This window comes from Schistocerca piceifrons, chromosome 7 (assembly GCF_021461385.2).
Source record: "Schistocerca piceifrons isolate TAMUIC-IGC-003096 chromosome 7, iqSchPice1.1, whole genome shotgun sequence".
NCBI lineage: Eukaryota > Metazoa > Arthropoda > Insecta > Orthoptera > Acrididae > Schistocerca > Schistocerca piceifrons.
Genome location: NC_060144.1, coordinates 11180484 through 11202918, shown reverse-complemented (window position 1 = coordinate 11202918; position 22435 = coordinate 11180484). Strand labels below are relative to the sequence as shown.

Here is a 22435-nt window from a genome sequence, read left to right as displayed (position 1 = left end):
TTGTGTAGCAATTTTAATGGCTAGTAGTGTATGTTATCAACAGAGACAGTTACAATCTGTGCCCCTCAGAACCGACCGTTACTTCCTCACCTGCATGTGAAGAACGTTCTGCAAGTATACGCCGTCAATACTGATAACAACCACTTGTGTGTGGTGGGAGTCTTTAGGTAATTATACGTAATCGCGTTTTTAATGTGTGCACACTTGAGAATATTCGACACAAACAGATAACGTTACGTGAAATGTTGTTTCTGTAACGTGTTTATCGAGACAAATCACAGGTCAGTTATATAAACTTGTTCATAAGTCTCACACAGTCAGAAACGAGAAGCAATGTGGACACTGGTGATCGCCCTGTCGGCAGTGCTGGCCACTGGTTCGGCACAGTCCGCCACTTACAGATTCCCGGACGGTTTCTTCCTGGGTGCCTCCACGTCTGCCTATCAGGTAGAAGGCGCCTGGAATGAGGACGGTGAGTCGGCAACACGTAACACAAGCTATGTTTATTCCAGACCTCTTAGCATACTAGAGGCATAATACGAGCGACATTCTAAAAGTAAGATACTTTCGTTTGTCCATACATTTTTGTTCAGGATTGAAACTTGCCACTCCTTTCAAAACTATACCTGGATGTTCACACAAGATTATGAACACGGTTTATCCCCTGAAATATACCCGTAGACACTTTTCTTTTTTTTTTTTTTTTTTTCATGATGAGTCTTCTAGCTTGATGCGACCCGTCGCGAATTCCTCTCCTGTGCCAAACTCTTCATTTCAGAGTAGCACTTGCAACTACGTCCTCAATTATTTGTTGGATGTATTCGAATCTCCGTTTTCCTCTACAGTCATTTCCTTTACAGCTCCCTCTAGAATCATGGAAGTTAACCCCTGATGTCTTAACAGATGTTCTACCATCTGTCCCTTCTTCTTGCCATTGTTTTCCGTATATTCCTTTCCTCGCCGATTCTGCGAACTTCCACATTCGTTACCCTATCAGTCCACCTAATTTTCTACATCCTTATGTAGTGCTACATCTCAGATGCTTCGATTCTCTTCTTTTCCGATTTTCCCACAGTCCTCGTGTTTGATAATAGTAGACAACTTTTGGCCAGGAATGCCCATTTTGCTTGAATTAGTCTGCTTTAGATGTCCTCCTTGCTCCGTTCGTCATTGGTTATCTTGCTGCTTAGGAAGCACTATACCTTAACTTCGTCTACTTCGTGATCACAAACCCTGATGTTAAGTTTCTCATTACTCACTTTACCGTCAATCCATGTTCTGAACTCATTAGACTGTTCATTCCATTCAGCAGATCCTCTAATTCTTCTTTACTTTCACTCAGGATAGCAATGTCATTAGCGATTCTCGTCATTCGTCACCTTCCCCCTTGACTTTTAATTCCAGTATTGAATCTTCTTTTTTTATTTCTGTCATACGTTCTTTGATGTGTAGATTGAACACTAGGAGCGAAAGACTACATTTCTCCTTACACCGATTTTAATGCGAGCACTTCGTATATTACTCGTCTTTTCCTACAGCTTACCCCTATTTTTTTCAGATTTTCAAACATCATGCACCATTTGACATTGTCGAACGCTTTTTCCAGGTCGACAAATCCTATGAACGTGTCTCCATTTTTCTTTAGTCTTGCTTCCATCATCAATCGCAATGTCAAAACTGCCTCACTGGTGCCTTTACCCTTCCTAAAGCGAACTGATCGTCACTTAAGAGATCCTCAATTTTCTTTCCCATTCTTCTATATATATTATTCTTGTCAGCAACTTTGATGCCTGATCTGTTAAGCTGATTGTGCGGTAATTCTCGCACTTGTCAGCTGTTGCGATCTTCAGAATTATGTTCTTCCGAAAGTGAGATGATATATTGCTAGACTCACATATTCTACACACCAAAGTGAATAGTCATTTTGTTGCCATTCGCAATGACTTCAGATATTCTGATGGAATTTTATCTATCCCTTCTGCCTTATTTGGCCTTAAATCTTCCAGAGTAATTTTAAATTCTAATACTGGACACACTATCTCTTCTATAGAACACCTCTCTCTTCTCCTATCACGTCATCAAATAAGTCTTCCCCCTCATTGAGATCTTCAGTGTACTCTTTCCAACTATCAGTTCTCTCCTTTGCATTTAACAGTAGAATACCTGTTGTACTATTAAAGTTACCACTCTAATTTTAAATTTCACCAAAGACTGTTTTGACTTGTCTTTTTATGCTGTGTCAGTCCTTCCGACAACAATTTCTTTTTCGATTTCTTCACACTTTTCATGCACCCATTTCGTCTTAGCGTTCCTCCACTTTCTATTTATTTCATTCGTTAGTGACTTGTATTTCTGAATTTCTGAATTTTCCTGAACATTTTTGAACTTTTAAAGTATTTCTTCTGTTACCCATGGTTTCCTTGCAGTTACCTTCTTTGTACTTCAATTTTTCTTTCTAACTTCTATAATTGTCTTCTCTTCATCTGAGCTGCCTACGGAGATTTTCGGTATCACAGTATCTACAGCCTTAGAGAACTTCAAGAATATCTCTTCATTCCTTAGTAATTGCGTGCCCTACTTCTTTCCACAATAATTCTTCCTGACTTGTCTCGTAAATTTCAGTCTACCATTCATAATTAATACATTGCGATCTGAGTGTATTTCGGAATCCGGCCTGATCATTATGTAATCTAACTAAAATCTTCTTGTCTCTCCCGGCCTTTTCCAAATATATCTCCTCCTCTTGTGATACTTGAACGGAGTATTCGCTATTACTAGCTGAAATTTATTAAAGTACTCTATTAGTCTCTCTCCTCTCTGAGTTATAGTACCAAGCCCATATTGTTCAGTAACCCTTTCTTGTACTCCTCTTCTACAACCGCGTTCCAGTCCGCCATGCATAAGATTTTGATTTCCCTTTACTTACTGAATTACTGGTTCCATATCCTCAAGCCGGCCGTTGTGGCCAAGCGGTTCTAGGCGCTTCAGTCCGGATGTGCGTTCCTGCCGCGGTCGCAGGTTCGAATCCTGCCTCGGGCATGGATGTATGTGATGTCCTTAGGTTAGCTAGGTTTAAGAAGTTCTAAGTCTAGGGGACTGATGACCTCAGATGTTAAGTCCTACAGTGCTCAGAGCCATTTTAACCATTTGAATCAATATCCTCATATACATTCTCTATCTCTTAATCTTCAGCTTGACTCATCGGCATATATACTTGAACTATAGTTGCTGTCGATTCTGATGAGAACAGCCTTATCTCTGAACTATTCACAGTAACTTACTCTCTGCCCTACCTTCGTATTTATAACGAATCATACTTCCGTTATACCATTTTCTGATTCTGTTGATATTACCCTAAACTCATCTGACCAAAAATCCTTCTCTTTTTCCCATTTTACTTCACTGATCCTCACAATATCTAGACGTAACCCAAGCATTTCCCTTTTCAAATTTTATAGCTTCCCTACCACGTTCAAACTTCTGACAGTCCATTCCCCGACTCTCGTTTGTTATTCAGTCTTGCTACGTGGCTACCTCCCTCTTGTTAGACCGCTCCCAAGTATCCGGTAGGGAGACTATTCCGGAATCTTTTGCCAATGGAGAGAAAATCACGACACATTTTCAATTTCGGGCCACATGTCCTGTGGATAGACATTATGTATCTTTAATCCATTATATATCTTTATCCATTACGTTCAACATCCTCATACAGTTGATCATCACTGATTCTTCCGGCTTTAGGGGCAATTTCCCAACCCTAGGACAAGAGAGTACTTTGAACCTCTGTCCGCTCCTCCTCCCTCTTTGACAAGGCCGTTGGCTGAATGAGGCTGCTTCTTATGGCACCATTACTGGTGATTTCTATTCAAGATTGAAGCAATGGCGGGTTTCGAACGTCGGATCGAGGCGGTTTTGACTATTAATTACAGACGCTACCCCCCTTACCTTCGAAAATAGATTAAAGAAAGGCAAACCTACATTTCTAGCCTTTGTAGACTTAGAGAAAGCTTTTGATGATGTTGACTGGAATACTCTCTTTCAAATTCTGAAGGTGGCAGGGGTAAAATACAGTGAGCGAAAAGCTATTTACAATTTGTACAGAAACCAAATAGCAAAGGACCTGGAAGAACAGCTCAACGGAATGGATAGTGTATTGAAAGGAGGATATAAGATGAACATCAACAAAAGCAAAACGAGGATAATGGAATGTAGTAAAATTATGTCAGGTGATGCTGAGGGAATTAGATTAGGAAATGAGACGCTTAAAATAGTAAATGAGTTTTGCTATTTGGGGAGCAAAGAAACTGATGGTCGAAGTAGAGAGGATGTAAAATGTAGACTGCCAATGGCAAGGAAAGCGCTTCTGAAGAAGAGAAATTTGTTAACATCGAGTATAGATTTAAATGTCAGGAAGTCGTTTCTGAAAGTATTTGTATGGAGTGTAGCCATGTATGGAAGTGAAACGTGGACGATAAATAGTTTAGTCAAGAAGAGAATAGAAGCTTTCGAAATGTGGTGCTACAGAATGTTGAAGATTAGATGTGTAGATCACATAACTAATGAGGAGGTATTGAATAGAATTGGAGAGAAGAGAAATTTGTGGCGCAACTTGACTAGAAGAAGGGACCAGTTGGTAGGGCATATTCTGAGGCATCAAGGAATCACCAATGTAGTATTGGAGGGCAGTGTTGTAAGACGTCGTGGTCTCCTGACCTTCATTGCTTACATATTCCGCCCTCACAACCATATTCCACACATCAAGATTCCGCACTCAAGATAAAGTCAATGTTGTATGAATTCATGTAAACGAATGCAAATAACTAATAAATCGCAAATGCGCACCGTGGTTGAAATATTCGAGGCTGACGTACACACATACATTCCAGACACGATGGTCACAGGAGCTTTTAGTTCGACAGAGGCAACGGCACGCCAGGAGGCCAGTCCCAACCCATCTACGTCGGTCAGTGGCCGCCCTTGGAGCAGACAGCATTCGCCCGAGGGAAAGGAGGAACGACCCCGTGTTAGGCTTAAAAGCAAATTCTGCTACATTGTGTGGGAGCAGCCAGCCTACAAATTCTTTATACATAGCACGTAGTTTCAGAGATTTTCACAGGGAGACAGCAAACACCAAAAGCTGATACCACAGATTTCCGGATTGGTCGCCTTAAACGAAACGTCATTCTCCAGTTTTAGAAGAGCAATGCTGATTGGCAGACGATATTTCTGACGCCTTGAGCTGAAGGAGTAATGGAAGAGACCGAAAGATATACCCCTTCACGTCTGGCGTGGAGAGGCGCCGTTCCGTTGTCGCTCTCGGAGCGAGTAACAAGTCTCTCCTCAGTACTTCACTGGGAGAGCACCTCTGTCGAGAGCGAATCGAAGTGCGACTCTCTAATTGAGTCTTTGCAATTAAGCGTTGTTCACTGTGTTGGCCAACACGCTTATTGTGGGTGTGAAAGGACAGAGTTATAGTTAAACGCCTGCGAGCGAATATTTGAGTGGCATCGCAGTGGACTGGTTATCTGACCAGTGTACCATGCCAATAGTTAGACTAGGAGTGAATAGGAATCCTTCATCAAGGCATAGAGAGAGTTTGATTGGCGAAGGACAATCTAGATAGAATGAGAGTTATCTTATTTTGTCAGCAGCGAGCGCCGCAGACAGCAGTCATCGCAGCTTATGGTATTGTGCGCTACAGCTCTTGCGAGCCCCACATTTCCTCCAGAACAGTACACATCACTGCATTTCACACACAACAGCCTCGACCGTCCTAGCAACATTCTAATGGATAATTATTCAAGTTGACTAGGCGCACCTCTCAGCCATTCTGCCAAGTCAATAACAATGTTAAACTTTGTATAGAAATTTCATTAGCGAATCCCATTCTTGAGAGGTAACTTCACATTCCGAAAAGAACCCGGAAATAACTTGTTCAATTAATAACTAAAAGTGCCATTGTGATTTCTCATAATTTTTGCAAAATAAGTAATAACTTTCGTTAGTTTCATGTTTTTCTTACACTAACTAGCACTACTCCAGTGCCCAAGTATTCCACTAGTTACGTAAGAAATTTTATGAATTTTTGTGTCATTTCCTTACAGCGGACGACTCCAGAAGATATTCATTGCTGAAAGTTTTTCAGGCATTTCTCTTTAGAACGTTAGGAGCGTCTGACTTCTGTAATAGTGTGGGGGTGGAAATTGCATCTTGCAGGAGCCACAGGGGAAAGGGTACATCTCAGATTAATCCGTTGCGCAGAATAAAAGAATCTCAGATCAACCCCACACTCACAGTGTGGAGGGTAGAAATCGTACAGGGAGACCAAAAGATGAATACACTAAACAGATTCAGAAGGATGTAGGTTGCAGTAGGTGCTGGGAGATGAAGAAGTTTGCACAGGATAGAGTAGCATGGAGAGCTGCATCAAACCCGTCTCTGGACTGAAGACCACAACAACAACATTCTTATCACTGCATCCATGTTTTGATTTTGATCGTTATTGTTCTTGGCATTTGGTCCGGGCGGACGTCACGTGAGACCTGTTCAAGTTGATCGTTGAATACTGCTCTTATTTATTTTTTTTTTATTACGGAGAGCAGCCAGCCCTCTGACCAAGTGCGGTGAGCTACCGTGCCGGAATGATGACGTGCTTTTTGTCCCTAGACCGTGGGTGCTGACACTGAACACGGTCCATTAATAACGTGCTCGAACTTCGGAGCAATAAAACGTGCAAAGCTTACGCAAAAGACAATGAGAAAAAGGGGGGAACCGAAATTAGTCGGAATTAACATAACTGAATATTAAACCTGAACTTACTACGCAACCTCGAGGTATAAGAAATCGTGCCTTAAAAGACCCGATTTGTGCAAGGACAACTGTTTTTTCGCCTACTACCTACAGTACGTAATATCAATAAAATAGAGCTTGGGTGGTGAAAGAGATGATGAAAAATGACGTCGTCTCCGCTACCGTATCTCAAAGATCTGCAGCACTGTCAGCTTAATATTGATTTCTGAAATTTCTTTCGAAAAATAAATGCAAGCGTGGGACGCATGTGCTGTGTGACCTGTGAGCAAAATGCAAAGCATGTGTTTGGAACACGTTTCGCATGAAACCAATGTTAAGCACTGAAACATGGAAGCAAAATACACTTGGTAGAATTGATAGGTCAACGATGAGGCGTAATCTAATAAATTCTCGAAGATCAAATGTATGAGAAATCCAGTTCAATATAAAAGCGGATGAAATGTTCAAGTTAGTTATTCTGGCTGTGAACGAATATCAAGTCAGAATATTTAACATCCCTTCCGAAAATCATATCATAGAATTTTTTTTATAAAAGTAAGTTTACAAATGCCTTAGACTCGTGAGCGAGAGAACCTCGCTTTACAGATGCATAATACAGAATCGGATGGCAACTACCTCATTTTCCGTAGCAACTGAAAACGAGAACAGAGAAAAAATTTCACGGCAAGCCCACGTGGAAAGATAACAAGAAAAGGACACGCTTTTACCTAACTTCAATATGATCACGTTTCTCAGTCGTAAGAATGCAGCTGAAATGATCCCTGCTTGCTGCAGTCTCTCCATTACGCCAGAGGCTCCCTGTAGAGTGCGTCTGTAGCAAATACACCAACGTGTGTCTGGAGTACTGCCGCTACATGGCGAAGGACGAGGTGAGAGTTCCTCCGTATTTTAAATAGTAGGCCTCAGGGGGAACTGACGGAACGAAGTACGCTTAGCAGTCTGATCGCCTGGGTCCAGTCAGAGCTTTGGCCTCACGGTAAGAGATTCCTGTACTTCCCCTGTTTTGGCTAAACGTCGAACTCGAGGACGAAGACGACTCGTTGTTGACTTCCTGTGAATCAACGATTGACTTATACAGCGTGCGGTTCCGCGACGTACGAAAAGCGCTCGCTATGAAGCGGTTGCCTTTAAAGGCAACGAAATAAAACCTCTTTCGTAACGTATTTTGATATCCTAGCTATTCTGTTGCGTAATTGACATTAAGATTTACGCATCTGTCGTAGTGCTCCACAAGCTTTCCTGTGCCTTCTACATACTCACAGGGGAAACTCCCCATCGCGCCCCTCTCAGTGGTAAGATGGCCCAGTGGTAATCCCGTCAAAAACTTTACAAAGATCAGACATGAAAACAGGAAGAAGTTGAACTGAACGGTGGAAAAAAAAGTAAAATAGAAACAGTGAAGCTCAAGGTGTGCAGCGTCGAGTGATTTGAAAGAGCTGCAGGTCGTGGTTGCGTGGTTACGTTATTGGACTGCAAAGTGGAAGATCCGTGTTAAATCTCTCTCATGCCTGATATACTTTTTTCCACACAATTATGAACTGTCCGTCCGGTCATCGACGTGTCCGTTCGCTGTATTCAGGTTTGTGTCTGTGCCGTCTGTAACGCCCGTTTCGAGCAACGAGGTGTAAGGAAGGGACCTTCAGACGTACGTACCGTCTATTTGTTCTACACAAGTACCACATGTTACGACTCTTACGTTCCCTTTTGGAAGTTTTGAATTCCTTTCTTGTAGCATAGTTCACACTCGTTTGTATGTTGCTTCCCTTTCTGTGAGAGGTCTATGTGGCCTCTCCTCTGCTCTCACTATTCATCACATTTACTTGCGACTGTAATATACTTCATCACTCACATTCTATAACCAATGTATTTATGACAATTGTCAAGACTACAGAAGGAGATCAGACACGCCAATGACCAGACGTAAAGTTCGCAATTTTGTGAAAAAAAGGGGTACCAGTGAGATATGAACACGGATCTTCCCCTTTGCAACCCAACACTGTGCCGACACAGCTACGCTGCCGTGGCTGAGAGTTACTCGATGTTGTGCATTTTGAACTTGAACCGTTCACGGTTTCTATTTTACTTCTTTTTCCACAGTTCAGTACACCTTCTTCCTGTTTTCATACTTGATCTGTGTTCAGTTTTTGACGGGCTACCATTGAGCTACTTTGCCGCTAAATCAGAGGGGGATGCGATGGGAAGTTTCCCTTGTCACTGTCTGCCAAGTTACAAAACCCTTTAGTGAGGATGACAAGTCCGGCATATAAGGAGGATGTTAAAAAATTTCCCACTTGAGTTGTGGAAGGAAATATTTCTTCAAGGCAACAGAATACAGACGAGCGTTATAGTGAAGAAGCACACTAATATTCATTCGGCCCCCATAAATATATGATGCAAGATTTTCGATCTGGAGCTTCCATGAAGTTCAGTTATCCATCAGTACATTTCGATGGAGGAGGCTCCTTTTGTACTCAGAAATCATCTTACACTACGAACCTCCTACTTGGCGGGTTCGTTAATTTTGAGACACATTTTGAAACTGCACAAATGCACAGTAAGTGACTCTTCCTGGCAGCTGTCGTCTGTGAAACGGTGGTGCGGCTGGGCGGAGAACTGCGCGCTGCTCGTCAGATAGAAAGGGCCTTACACGACCACTGTTCAGTTTATTTTATACGATGCCGGACAAGCTGCTTTCTACAGATTTTCAGAAGTGTGATTTTTGTGTCTCTCTAGGTAAGGGAGAAAGTATCCAGGACAACTTCTTTCACAACCATCCGGAATACACATCGGGGGATACAGGAGACGTCGCTTGTGATTCTTACCACAAGTACAAGGAGGATGTGCAAATGCTGAAGGACATAAACGTGAGTACATATCCCTAAACAAAACATGCAGTTTGCGACTTTTGTTAATACATAAAATCGTAAAGTGAAATCCATCTTCAGTAATCAATTATTTCCTTTCTGAATACGTTATCATGGATTTCAAACAGTGAAAATAATAAATGATTTGTGCAAAAGTGGCTCATGTAAAATTATACCAGTGCCGTACAATGTGGCGGCCTACAGCCTTTTGACTTACAAGAGTAGTAATATGGCTAAACAGACTGTATTAATTTTACGTGTATAAACTGAAGTAGTGAAATATATTTAAATTTTGTTATCACTTATTCAACACTACGAGCAAAAAGCTGATGGCATCACTGGAAATCGCACCTATATCGACAAATTGCCACTCCATACCACTGACCAGTAGGCTACAGAATAAGTGCGATTACCGCTGCCCGAAAATCCGTCATCCTCTGCGCTTAGAAAACTTATGCACTGTTCACATGTTTCTACATCCTGTTCCACAGACCCTCTCACTCCCATGGACGAATTACTTCCACATTTCGGTGGATAAAAGAGGCTCGAGTAAATATCAATGCATATACATGTTTCTTTGAGTGCTATCATTTACAAACTGTCTTGTTCCGTTATCATGAACCGTTTATGAAATTTGATGGTTCTCGATCTACAGGGACAGAAATGGGCGTGTCACATATGATCGTCTGACGGATATAATAAAATATATCTCCAGAACGAAATGAGAGATCGATCTGCTCTCAGTTTTAAATAAAATTTCGAAGTCTTATCAAGATTTCATACACAGCAATGTTTGGGCTAAAATCAATCATACGCAAAGTTTACGCAATGCGTTTTTATCTCTGCAGACTAATCAAAATTTTGTGCAATGCTTTACTTAATTTCATAAAGCACAGTAATTATTACGAATAACGAAAAGAAATTCAGTCCTTCATCAAGCGAACATGTCAAACTGTAAGATGTGCGAAAATCAAAGTTTCACTAAATAGTTTTCTTAAAGTTAAATGATACGTGTTTCATAGTGGCCAGTACTCCCATGTCGCAGCACAGATAGCACTAGGCGAGCGGTAAATTAAGAACAAAGCCGCTCTCAGCATGAAATGTAGACAGGACGTCTGTACCAATCAATTATAATATAATAAAACTAAAATAAAGAAGCTGATACCGGCAGGATTCGAACCTAGGCCAATGAATTACCGGTCTATCACTGAATCACTGAATGAGCACGGATAGCAACCCAAGGCCTGGCTATCACGTTCCTTCCCTCCCCAACAACCAAGGAATGCCTAGCGAATGTAGAGCAGAGGAGTAGAGGTACAGAGGACATCAATGAGACAAGGTTTCTTTTTTTACTTTTTTAAATTTTATTTTAAACCATCGAGCCCAGCAGGCAACCAACGTCGTGAGGAGGAGGGAGTGACAATTGGCCACTTCGTGGAGAACAACATTCCGACGACCAGGAATAATCGATACGATGAATGGAAAATGGAAGGATCCACTTCTCACTGCAGGAACACGCAAATTGCGGATTGCGGACAACTCCATAACGTTGTTCATTAAGGATGTGCCAAAACTCCAGAGCATTTTTCTCTCCGTCAGCAAACAAGTACCGAACTGCGTGTTCACCAAGCCATGTTTTCATTCGTGGGAAGCATCCCGAGTGAGCAGGTGAGGAAGTATCTGATGAGCAGTCGTAGGGGTAATTAACACCAGCATCTGTCGCACCAAGACCCGGACACCTACCACCGGTCCCTACACCAGGCGATGCTCGTCGGTGTCCAGAACGAGACAGGTGACGCACAACGGCGTGTCAGCAAAATGTGTCGCGTGAAGGCGTGACTGACATACTCGCTTCTCATTGACTGCAAGGTACAGCGCAGACTGGACGTCAGTGGCAAGATAAGGAGCGCATGCCTTCGTGGACATCGAGCGTGTGGGGAATATTGCAGTATGGACACAGTTCAGTTCGAGGAAAAATGATAGAAGTGAAAGAAGGGCGATGCGACATGCGAAATCTGGATAGGGGCTGAGAGAGAACGTGGTGCGGGGGCGTCCTACAGCGACAGGCTCGTATCGCACGTGGGACAACGGCGCCAAAGCGCCATTTGAGAGCTGACGAAAAGGACTATCGCTCTGACAGGGATATGATACAGGCCCAAACCACCTGTGCAACGTGGGAGGGTGACGGTCTGCTACCTTACCTTGAACAGCAAGACGCAGCGTACGTATGAACCCAAGGCGAGCCACGGGTGGCGGAATGGGGAACGTCTGTGACAGGTGAGGGATATGTGATGCCAAATATACATTTACAGATTGTGTCCGTTCCAGAAGATCGAGGGCCCGTAAACGATGATCTAGAAGCCAGCTCTTAAGTGTGTCAGTGGGCGCCGCCAGTTGAGGACAACTGTGCGCCGCTGACCAATCGCGAAATCGACTCCTAAGCATCGATAGTAGCAGCTACACGCAATGGAGCAGCGCCGTCCTCAGGAAGCCCGGCACCTACTGTATAACCTTACCGCTCGATTTGGGGACGTTAAGGCATAGGTGGTAACTCATGCCAATGACTCCCTGACTTTAACCCCACAACGAAGAACGAGGACGATATCGTCCGTATAAGCAGTGCAAGAAAATACTTGGCCAACGAGAGCCGTTGCAGACGGGCGTTTGACGGAGGCCACAGAGCAACGATTCCATGATGAAAACATAAGGCAGTGTAGAGAGGGGGCAGCCTTGACACACAGACCGACGGATCGAGATGGGAGGATGAGACAGACATTAGAGAGTACATGCGACATCGCTTCTTGAAGGAGGCGCATTACGACGTCAATAATACTATAAGGGTATCCCATATTCCGGAGCACTCCTTTCAGCTAGTCGTGATAGACGGATCGAACGCCTGGCTGAAGTCAATAGTGACCAAAAGTCAAGGCACACGACGAGCGTGAGCAAGAGTGATTATGTCCCGATAGCGACAAAGATCAGTGCGGATGTTATTGGAACCTAACAAACAGGTTTGATCAGGCGAAACCATATACTGGGCCGTCCGTTGAAATAGTGCTGCTAACAGTCTGGTAAAGATCTTTGTGTCGCTTTGAAGAAAGTCAAGAGGCGATAATCGCATACCTGTGATGTGTCCCGAGGCTTGTGGGCAGGAATGAGAAGACTGCCGAGGAAATCGTCTAGGATATGCATGATAGGTGACAAGGTCTCGACAGATTCCCATCCGCATCAGCGCTTGTAGGCGACAAAAGTGTGGTAAAAATCTAGTGGGAGGCCATCAGTGCCATCAGGGCCGCATTGCGTCGTGGACTTCGTCCTCCATTACGTTGGCAAGCGGATCCATCAGGCACCAAGCAAAAGGGGAGTCGGAAAGCCATAATGTTTGCAAAGTGACGACACTATATAGAATACAGCATAACGTAATATGCATGGTGGGCAAACCGTATCCACGTTGGGTATCTAAGTGCCGCCTGTCATCAGATGTAAGGACATTAATCAGTCCTCCAATGGCGGTGCCATTCCGCTATCATGCAGTACAAAAATGGATATTCTTGCATTAACATGTCATGTGTGAACTCTCTTATCAGAGCGTCTTGAAGATGACATCGACAGAGGGCAGTGGGCTGTGCTTGGCCATGATTCATGATCATCTGATGCTCTGGTGAATACGACATCGTAGTACATTCCTGGAGAATGGTGAAGTCCTGTGACCTCCCTTCCATAAGCAATCAAGGCATTGTGGAGGACAGGCTTTGCACAGAGGACGTACCGTAACAGGACAGACTGGTATGCATCATGGCATTCACGACAGGTTGTCCATGTGGTTTCGATACGCTGCCCGTATTTGCATGGATGATATTCAGACTCCACGCTCTCTGGCCGCGCCATAGCATTTGGCGGCACAGATTGATGGCACAGATATAGCCGTCAAGTTCAGAGAATGCAATGAGCCAAACTTCAACAGCCCATACCCCACCGACAATTTCGCGAGAGATACAAGCACGACTGAGAGGACTGGAAGAAGGGCTACTGAAATGTGTAAGAGCCAGGTGATCACCACGAACATGCTACCAAGAGCTCCAAAGGTTGAAGGGCTCTAATTATTGCAGCTAGACCATGCACAGAGAATGATGTGGCAGTTGGTCTTTGGGCGCCTAGGTGGATTCAAGTCGCCTCCCATGATCAAGGCATCCTGCCGACCAAGGATTAGAGGCGTGGCTGCCTTAGAGAAGAAAGTGGAACGTTTGCAGCGGTGACATGAACCAAATGGCGCCTATATATTGGCGATCCTGATGCCATCAAACATGAGAGCCATACCTCTGACATCTGGGACATAGGCAATTGCTTCAGCGAGGATACTATCGTATAAGGGGATCGCCACCCCACTACCAGTAGGGAAAGCATGGGATACGTGCAGTAAAGCCATGGGGAACACAAAAAGTTCCAACAAGCACCTCCTCATTGAGGGCAAAGTCGACGTCTACTGCATACAGCATTCCATGAAGTAATGCCAGTTTATGGTGCATACAAAGGGTGTTGATATTAACCATGCTTATGCGATAAGGTTGAAAAGCTACCATCAATAGGTGGGTGGGCGATGCAAACATGGAGGAAGAATGGAGAGCTTCTTGTTAGACACAGGTGGAAGGGCACATCACCGTGAAGGGGAGGGAGCGAACTGCACCAACGGAGTTCAATCGCTCTGTAGACCTCCAGAACGTCTGTCATCATCATCAATGTCAGGAGCAGTCTCACTGGGCCAGTTCAATGGAATGCTATCAGAGCTGCTCCTATAGGTAGCGTCAGACACAAAAAGGGGGATAACCATATCAAATGGAGGAGGGGAAGACGGTATCTAATGGTGGATGCTGACCAGAGATGGAGATGCGGAGAGACTTCATGTCATCTGGTGCCAGGGTGTCAGAGAACAGTGCATCATTTTGGGATAATCATCATCCTATGCACACATCCAAGCAGGGGTATGGTGCTATCTCTTCCTAACAGTTGTTTCATGTCAGATGGGGGATGGCTTTCGTCTGACATGCAGCCAGACAACAGAAATGTGGAGAGCAATACACCTCCAAGACCAACAATCACGGGGCCGGTAGAGACGGCTTGCCTCTTCTGATGGCCATTCACCGTTAGGGCTGGCTCTGGCAGCATTGTAGGAAAGACAGGAAAAACATCCATCATCGAGACGAGTTGATGTCAGTGCCGACTGATTCAGAGTGGACAGATCAGGCAGCCCCGCTGTGGATGCCTAAGATAGAGGTAAAACAATGGCGATCTCGGGAAAAGCGACGTGTCTGAGTGGCGTCAGAACCAGTCTACAGACATGGCCTTCCAGGGCATAACTTCAACAAGTGTGCTGCTGCCCATCGTACATGACGACAGCCCTGTGGCCGCCAATAATCACGTAAGAAGGCACGTGTTGCATCAGTTCAAGTTTTATCTGGCACATACCACTGAGGGCACGGTACGTTTCGAACGTCTTCCATATTTCGGCAGCATGACTGACGACGTTGCCATAAAGGCATTCATCATAATGTCCGCCATCGTCCCGAATGAGAGTTCGAGAACCCTCGACATTCAGAGGCCAAAACCAGCGTGATCGAGCCTCTATAGGGCCATCAGAGTGTAGGAATTTGAGATCGTTAGCATTGCGCCGTACAACATCGGCGCACAGCTCTTCATTTGCCAACTGTATGTACACACTGATATTATGGATCGAAAAATGAATTCGGAGATTGTGCTGGGAGAAGTATTTCGTTCCATATAAACCGTCCTTTTTCACACGATTTCGGTCGTTCATGATCCAAAGGAAAAGTTAATTTAATCGTGTCTTGTCGATGGCAAACGCCATGGTGATCGATGAATTCAGACACGAAGACAATCGGTAAGTGGAAGTAAACAAAGGCACACTCACTTGCAAGCAGGACAACATGCTCGTCTCACTACTGCCAAAGGCAGAATGGGCCACCCAGACACAATGACGCTGAGACAAGAGCTGCTCTGAATCCCCTCATACGCTAGGCTTTCGCAATACTTCACACAGCATGCTCGAAGGAAAACACTGACCTGGTGCTGTGAGCAACACAGCACTATCAGTGCCAGCGGGGACGACGAGCATGTCTGGTCGGAAACATACTGCTGCGACCCTTCTCTGAACTGATCGTAGCGTGGCTTACCGTCACTTCAGCATTTGACACTTGTTTCTAGTTATCGCTGAGAAGGCGACACAAAATATGTTTTCGTCCGTTGCATTTGCATAACAGCACAAATTCAAAGAGAATTTTAGTGTGATTTCTGGCTCGGATTCGAAGAGAAATGGCGTAATTTTAGTGCAATATTTATAGCATACTGTAGCACATTAGGACGTGATCACTGGCCTCTACTGGATTGGTGTTGTATTTACCAGATCCACGTGGCGTCAGACATGTAAATGTTGGAAGACAAGCCACTACCATTGCATTTTGAGGTGGCTTTCTTGCAAGCAGCAACTACACAGACTCGTCACAGGTCTAAATGTGGTTAGGCAACAGCTATAGCAAAAATAGATGGCATCACAAATTAGCAACAGTTTGCAATGATTTTTTGGTAAGAGTTTTACAATACTTAACTGGAATATGAAGATTACGTGTGGCAATATAGTACAATGTTCTCAAGTGCACTGATATGGCTTTAAACATTGGTACAATCCTAGGTCCAGTGAACGATGAATAACATCACTTGTATAATATCTGGTTTGGATCTTCTTGGCGGCAACTGGAGATGAGTTGCGAGACAATTCCCTTAAAGTATGAAGCGCAATTTGTATGTGAAATTGAGACATGTGACAGCTGACCCACAGCCGATTATATTGAAACAGGGAAACAATGTTCGACAAGGCATATTTATTGTGTTATGGATACACACTGTGCACTTCACATAACGACAAAGTAGTTCATAGTAATTGTTCAACGTGACGACCGCCAGTTTCAATACATGTATCGCAGTGGCATATGCAGTTCTGCTGTACTCTCGCAAAGACCATAGGGGTCTATTGAACACTGGAACAGGCGGCAGGTAATAAACAGTGTACACCCGAGACTACCAAACAGACATACTGCACACAAGTTAGCTCATACCACATATGTCGTATGGCAATGACATGCATCACACAGGCGCATTAATCTGTGCTGCACGCACACCACTATCCCTAGTGTCAATTGTCATTAGCGTCAAACAGCTTGTGATCTCCATGGTGAGGTATGTTACTGTGTACAGTGCATGACATGTAGCCAAAGATGGTACATTACTTGTCACGGTAGTTGGCAGACTTGCATTTAATGCTCTGTGCTGCAGGGTGCAGTGCCCATCTAGCAGCACGAATGTACGGAGAATGCTTTCCAAATAGACTTCATCCGAACTGGAAGAAGTTTATCTCTTTGGATACCACCTCACAAGAGGCGGGGTCGTCCATGTCCAAGCTACAGACTTTGAGGAGATGGTGTTGGATCGCGTGGCCGATCTATCAGCAATAAGCACCCTTCAACTTGCCCCTGAAACGCACACTTCGAAGGGAGTACTGGTGCAAGAGATCTTACATCTCTGTCATAAAGAACGTGTGCAAGCAAGCACTGGGACCAATGGATTTTGAGCGCTGCAGTCAGTTCTGCCAATGGATTATCCACGGCAATGCCAGACTTCGTACAGCTTGTATTGTTCAAAAGACGCGACAGCTGTGCGTGGAGCGAGGACAATCCCAACACCACCCACATCAGTGGCCACCAGCAACGATTCTCTGTCAGCGTGTGTTCAGACTACGCTGCAGAAGTTTCGCTGGGAAGAGATTTTGTATGTACATTCAGTAGTGTATGGTATATAAAACATCTATGTTCGAGGAAATGTTAGACATGTTATCTGGTCTTAAGTGTACGAAAGTGCAGTGCAACAGCCTCTTCACACTCTATTCTTCTATCGCACGTCACTATATTTCGCTTTGTGGGATTCAAACGTGTACATTTTGTAACAGGGGCCATCAAACCTATATTCAGAACAGAGGAAATTAAAATTCCTGAATTCCTGTGTTGCCTCTTCTGCTTCCAGTCGGCTGATTTGATATCATAACACCCGTAAAAAAAAAAAAAAAAACAAAAAAAAACCTCTTTCTCTTTTGAGTGACATAAAATTAAATATAGGAAACATAAAACCAGTAATGACAAGAGACAAGCAATATAATACACATTTCTTCAATCCTTAGGTCCCATTTTTGTCTCTAATCTTACTGCAGCTTTACACGGCGTGCTTTATTTTCTGTGAAAGATTCTATTACTTCATCAAAGTTGAGTTGTTTGGGGGAGAGACCAAACTGCGAGGTCATCGGTATCATCGGATTAGGGAAGGAAGTCGGCCGTGCCCTTTCAAAGGAACCACCCCGGCATTTGCCTGGAGCGATTTAGGGAAATCAGGAAAACCTAAATAAGGATGACCGCACCGGGATTGAACCGTCGTCCTGCCGAATGCGAGTCCAGTGTGCTAACCACTACGCCACCTCGCTCGGTTTACCTCAGCAATGTTCGGCAAACGTTTTGCTACATGAAAAATCAAAATGTCGTCGTCTGATTCTGAAAAAGCTGTTAATACAAATAGTACCCAAGACTGGTGTGGTTTCTCTATTTAATTACATCTATTTTGTCACTGTGTGCTAGATAAAACGAAATAGGCCTTTCAGATATTGCAGCAATTGTAACACCCGCCAAATTATCCAGACTGTTTTGGCACAAACGGTCATTACTATCTAGCTCATTTACATTAATAACACAACAGAATATAATTCACGAAGTATCAATATTAAATGCTTATTAGGCCTACCACAAGCAAAAAGTTTTATATTGGGAAATAGTTTCACATTTCCCTCACACGCTCCAGTTGCTCAAGCATGAGATCGAAAAATAGTAGTACGCATTTTTTATATAAATTGAGAATCGTCATATTCTTCCATATAATTTTTGTGATGACGCCGTTTCTTCTCCTTCCTTGTCCTAACAAACAAGCTAGTCTTAATTAATTCTACGGAATAATTACAGCTGTTCCTACCATTGTCAAAACTTATTCTCCGGTTGACTTCACTAACTCTGCCAGAATCACCAGTTTAGTTATCCCGCGTTTATTCTCCGGTTAGGCGTTATTACGTGTTCGTACAAGGCGTTTTCCGCGCTATTCCGAGAATACAGAGAACTTAAGCGGCTGCTAACCCGGGACTGTGCAATTGGCCTTTTGCAGTGTAGCGATCTCGCAAAAATTTTCTGTCACAGTTACATTTTCTTGAATACACCGAGAAGATGAATATGTAAGCTTCCTAACATGTTATTGCCGTTGCTCGTTTATTTCCACTCCAGTAGTCTGACTATGGGTTTCGCTAATAATTATCACAACGCTGATATTTGGCACTCCCAGTCATCCACAAAACAAACAGCGTTCAGCATTCAGCCGTTCGGGTTTATTCGGCTGAGGTCATATAGTCTGCGCGAAAGTTTTTTTATTTCTAGATGCGACGCGGATTCCCCTGGCAGAGACATCACGTAGGCCTAGACTATGCACGCAAAAAATCAACTTGTGATCCGTTAAGAAATCAACTTAGAATGTGTTCAAAAATATTAAAAATCCGACAGGGATGCATTTCAAAATTATGTGAATAATTGCCTTGTGAAACAATGTTCTAGGCACTGCAGTCTGGAACCGCGCGACTGCTACGGTCGCAGGTTCGAATCCTGTCTTCGGCATGGATGTGTGTGATGTCCTTAGGTTAGTTAGGTTTAAGTGGTTCTAAGTCTAGGGGACTGATGAACTCAGAAGTTAAGTCCCATAGTGCTCAGAGCCATTTGAATCATTCGATACAATGTTCTCTTCTTCAAGAATATGAATTTGTCGCCTCCTGAAGTTGTCCCCCGGGACAGATATACCCCGGTTTGCTACCCCCCCCCCCCCTGCTCCCCCCCCACCCCCTCCGATATCCGGGCCCCGTTACCTGGTGTTACTTGAAGTTAACATTTGGTTCACTCCTACGGTGAGGGCACTCGTTTTCGGGTGTGCACGCGTAACAGTTTTTTGGCCCAACTGGCTGCTCATCTCGTGACAAGATACATGAACGCAAGCATCTACACTCATGAATTGTAATTACACACATTTTATAGTATCTCTCAATTAAAATGCTCACAGAACTGTGTTGAACTCCGCGTTTGTTGTGTCTGTAACTGTCGCAGCGTGGCTGAATGAAACTGCTGAAAGGTAGCCGAAGCAATATTGACAACATGTGGACGGGTATTTTGTTGGCAGGATGTTTAGACTACGCTTCAGATGTTTCGGGGGAAGCGATTTCGTACATTCAGTAGTGTATGTCGATAGTATCTGCAAAATGTGTTGCGAATGCAGTTAGTAGCAAAGAAGTAATCAATGGAAATGTAACGCCTTGAGACTCGGGCTCCGTATCGATATCGAAAGTGCTGAAGTTTGTATAGTTGCGCGAAATCAGTCACAGAGAACACAGTCGAATAATGTAACTCCAGTGAAAAGGTAAAGTATGGAACTCACACTTACAAAACCATTCCAAGCACACTGAAATGTTAATGCATTTACTTCAATTGGTTGCTTGGTCGCACCGGCCACTGGACAAAAGCACACTCACCAACACTGACCAAAGACGGAAAGACATAAGAAAAGGTAAAGATTCCATATGCCCTACAACTCACCCTTACATCATGTCTGTGATGTTAAACACTACTGAAACCAAGTTAGATACTTACATAATGACCAACATTCAAATTTAAAGCTAATGACTCATAAGTTTAAGATACTAATAAACAGAGAAAGTTATCTTATTTGTGGATTCTTTCACATCATAACCATATAACATGTAATACTTTAATATTGTGTTAATTATTGTCCATATGGTAAATTGCAATATATGACGTTAAAAACTTATTTTGTGGACAACATTAATGAAGAGTGTTCATTTTGACAGTTTCTTGACCAATGTCTCATAAACTTTAGCATTATAACATTATTACCTGTAATACTGTAATATCGTGTTGTTTAATTATGTATCGCGCTTCGTATAATCCACTGCGTGAAGTGTTATTTCAAAGTTAAAGAAAGTTTGGTGCGCAACATATTGTGCAAGAGGATTGTATCTTTGGTTATAATGTTTCTTTATTGAAGAACTAGTGTCCCTTCCACAGCCTAGTTAATTGTTTCCTGGAGATGGCCCAATAATCTGAAAACTAGTTAGAAACGAACAAAAATCAGCGGAAAATATGTACTAGTTATTCATCCACAAAAAAGAGGAAAATTATTGCAATAATTTCGTGACCTCTCATTAAATGCAGTATTAAACAAGTTATTAATGAAGTTCATATAGCATGCCTAGATCTCGTTTTGCACTGTGCCAAAGTTATGTAAAACTGTAAACAGGTATGGAATGATAAAAAATGGTTGCTCATACCCTAGGAATATTAGCGAATTATCTGGGAAACTCATGCTACCTTCGTATTACGTGTTACTGCGGAGGATTCGTGTACTGACACATCCGCATTTGAATTTTTATAGAATTCTATCTTCTCTGAAGTCAAAGTCAGTTGTTATTTGCGTTCCTCAATATTTTATATCTTAGAACAGTAAGTTGTTCAAAGCATTGTACGTTATATTTCGTATATAGTTCAAGACTAACTTGAATAATTCAGATTTTCGCCTGAGTGATAGTTAAGAACAATTGGTTTCCCAAAATTGGAGGAGACAAACAAGATTTTGGCCACACAGTGGATATTATGCAGGACATCATTGAAACTGAAATTTGAGCTGTTGATTATTAAATTATGGAGACTCCAAACACAGAACTTAATAAAATTACAGCAGGGAAACACAGAAATATTTTTAGCAAGCAGACGATAGAGTTCGTCTTCTGGGCAGTCTCCTATTTCTTTGAATTAAGAAAAAATGTAATCTTACTGCGTGCGTCACGAACCGTAAGACCTTTATGTTGTTCGTAAACGAAACACTGAATTCATCAGATGACAAATACGAGAGGATCTGGTATCCACAGAGGTTAAACATATGCAAGCCTGGTTACGTGCTCGAGTAATAGCAGCGTAAACGTCAACCGTTGCGGTTCGCGTGTCCTGGTAGTTCGCGGCTTGCTTGCATATTACTCAAAGATAATACCAAAACCACATAAATGATCTCAATGTAAAGTCCAAGTTGTACCAACAGGAAAGATTAAAGGGTTGTGACTAATTTGCCATAAGAGATAAAGGACGTCGTTCTAACTAGCTACGCCTCTTACTTCATCAATGTCAAAAGTATATGAATGGCTCCTTGCTCGTAGTGATTGTTGAACGTACTGTACAAAAACGGTAAGGATGTATCAGATCTCTTCCGAACGAAATTCCAACAACAGATGCGAAAAATCGATTCACACAGTATTTCCAGTTACATGCTGATACAATCTAAAATATAATAAGAAAGATGGTAGAGCACTTGCCCGCGAAAGGCAAAGGTCCCGAGTTGGAGTCTCGATCCGGCACACAGTTTGAATCTCCCAGGAAGTTTCATATCAGCGCTCACTCCGCTGCAGAGTGAAAATTTCATTCTGGTTAAAATAAAATACATCGCGTGTTAACAGCTGCGACACATCGTGTCTTTTATACATATTTTTGTAGTCTGTTGGCTTCTAGAATCATTACCGGCTGAATATCACTTCGGAACAAGTTGCAAAATTTCTTTTC

The 22435-nt window shown here is 43.1% G+C and overlaps 1 protein-coding gene across 1 annotated transcript in view; it reads left to right on the top strand.

The window, feature by feature from the left end:
• The first annotated feature begins 333 nt into the window (after positions 1-333).
• The window catches only part of LOC124805018 (myrosinase 1-like), a 108096-nt gene continuing 85994 nt past the window's right edge, over positions 334-22435 (top strand). Inside the window, exons 1-2 of the mRNA XM_047265425.1 lie at positions 334-472; positions 9544-9674. Coding sequence (XP_047121381.1) covers positions 334-472; positions 9544-9674 — 270 coding nt within the window. The remainder of the gene's footprint in view (positions 473-9543; positions 9675-22435) is intronic.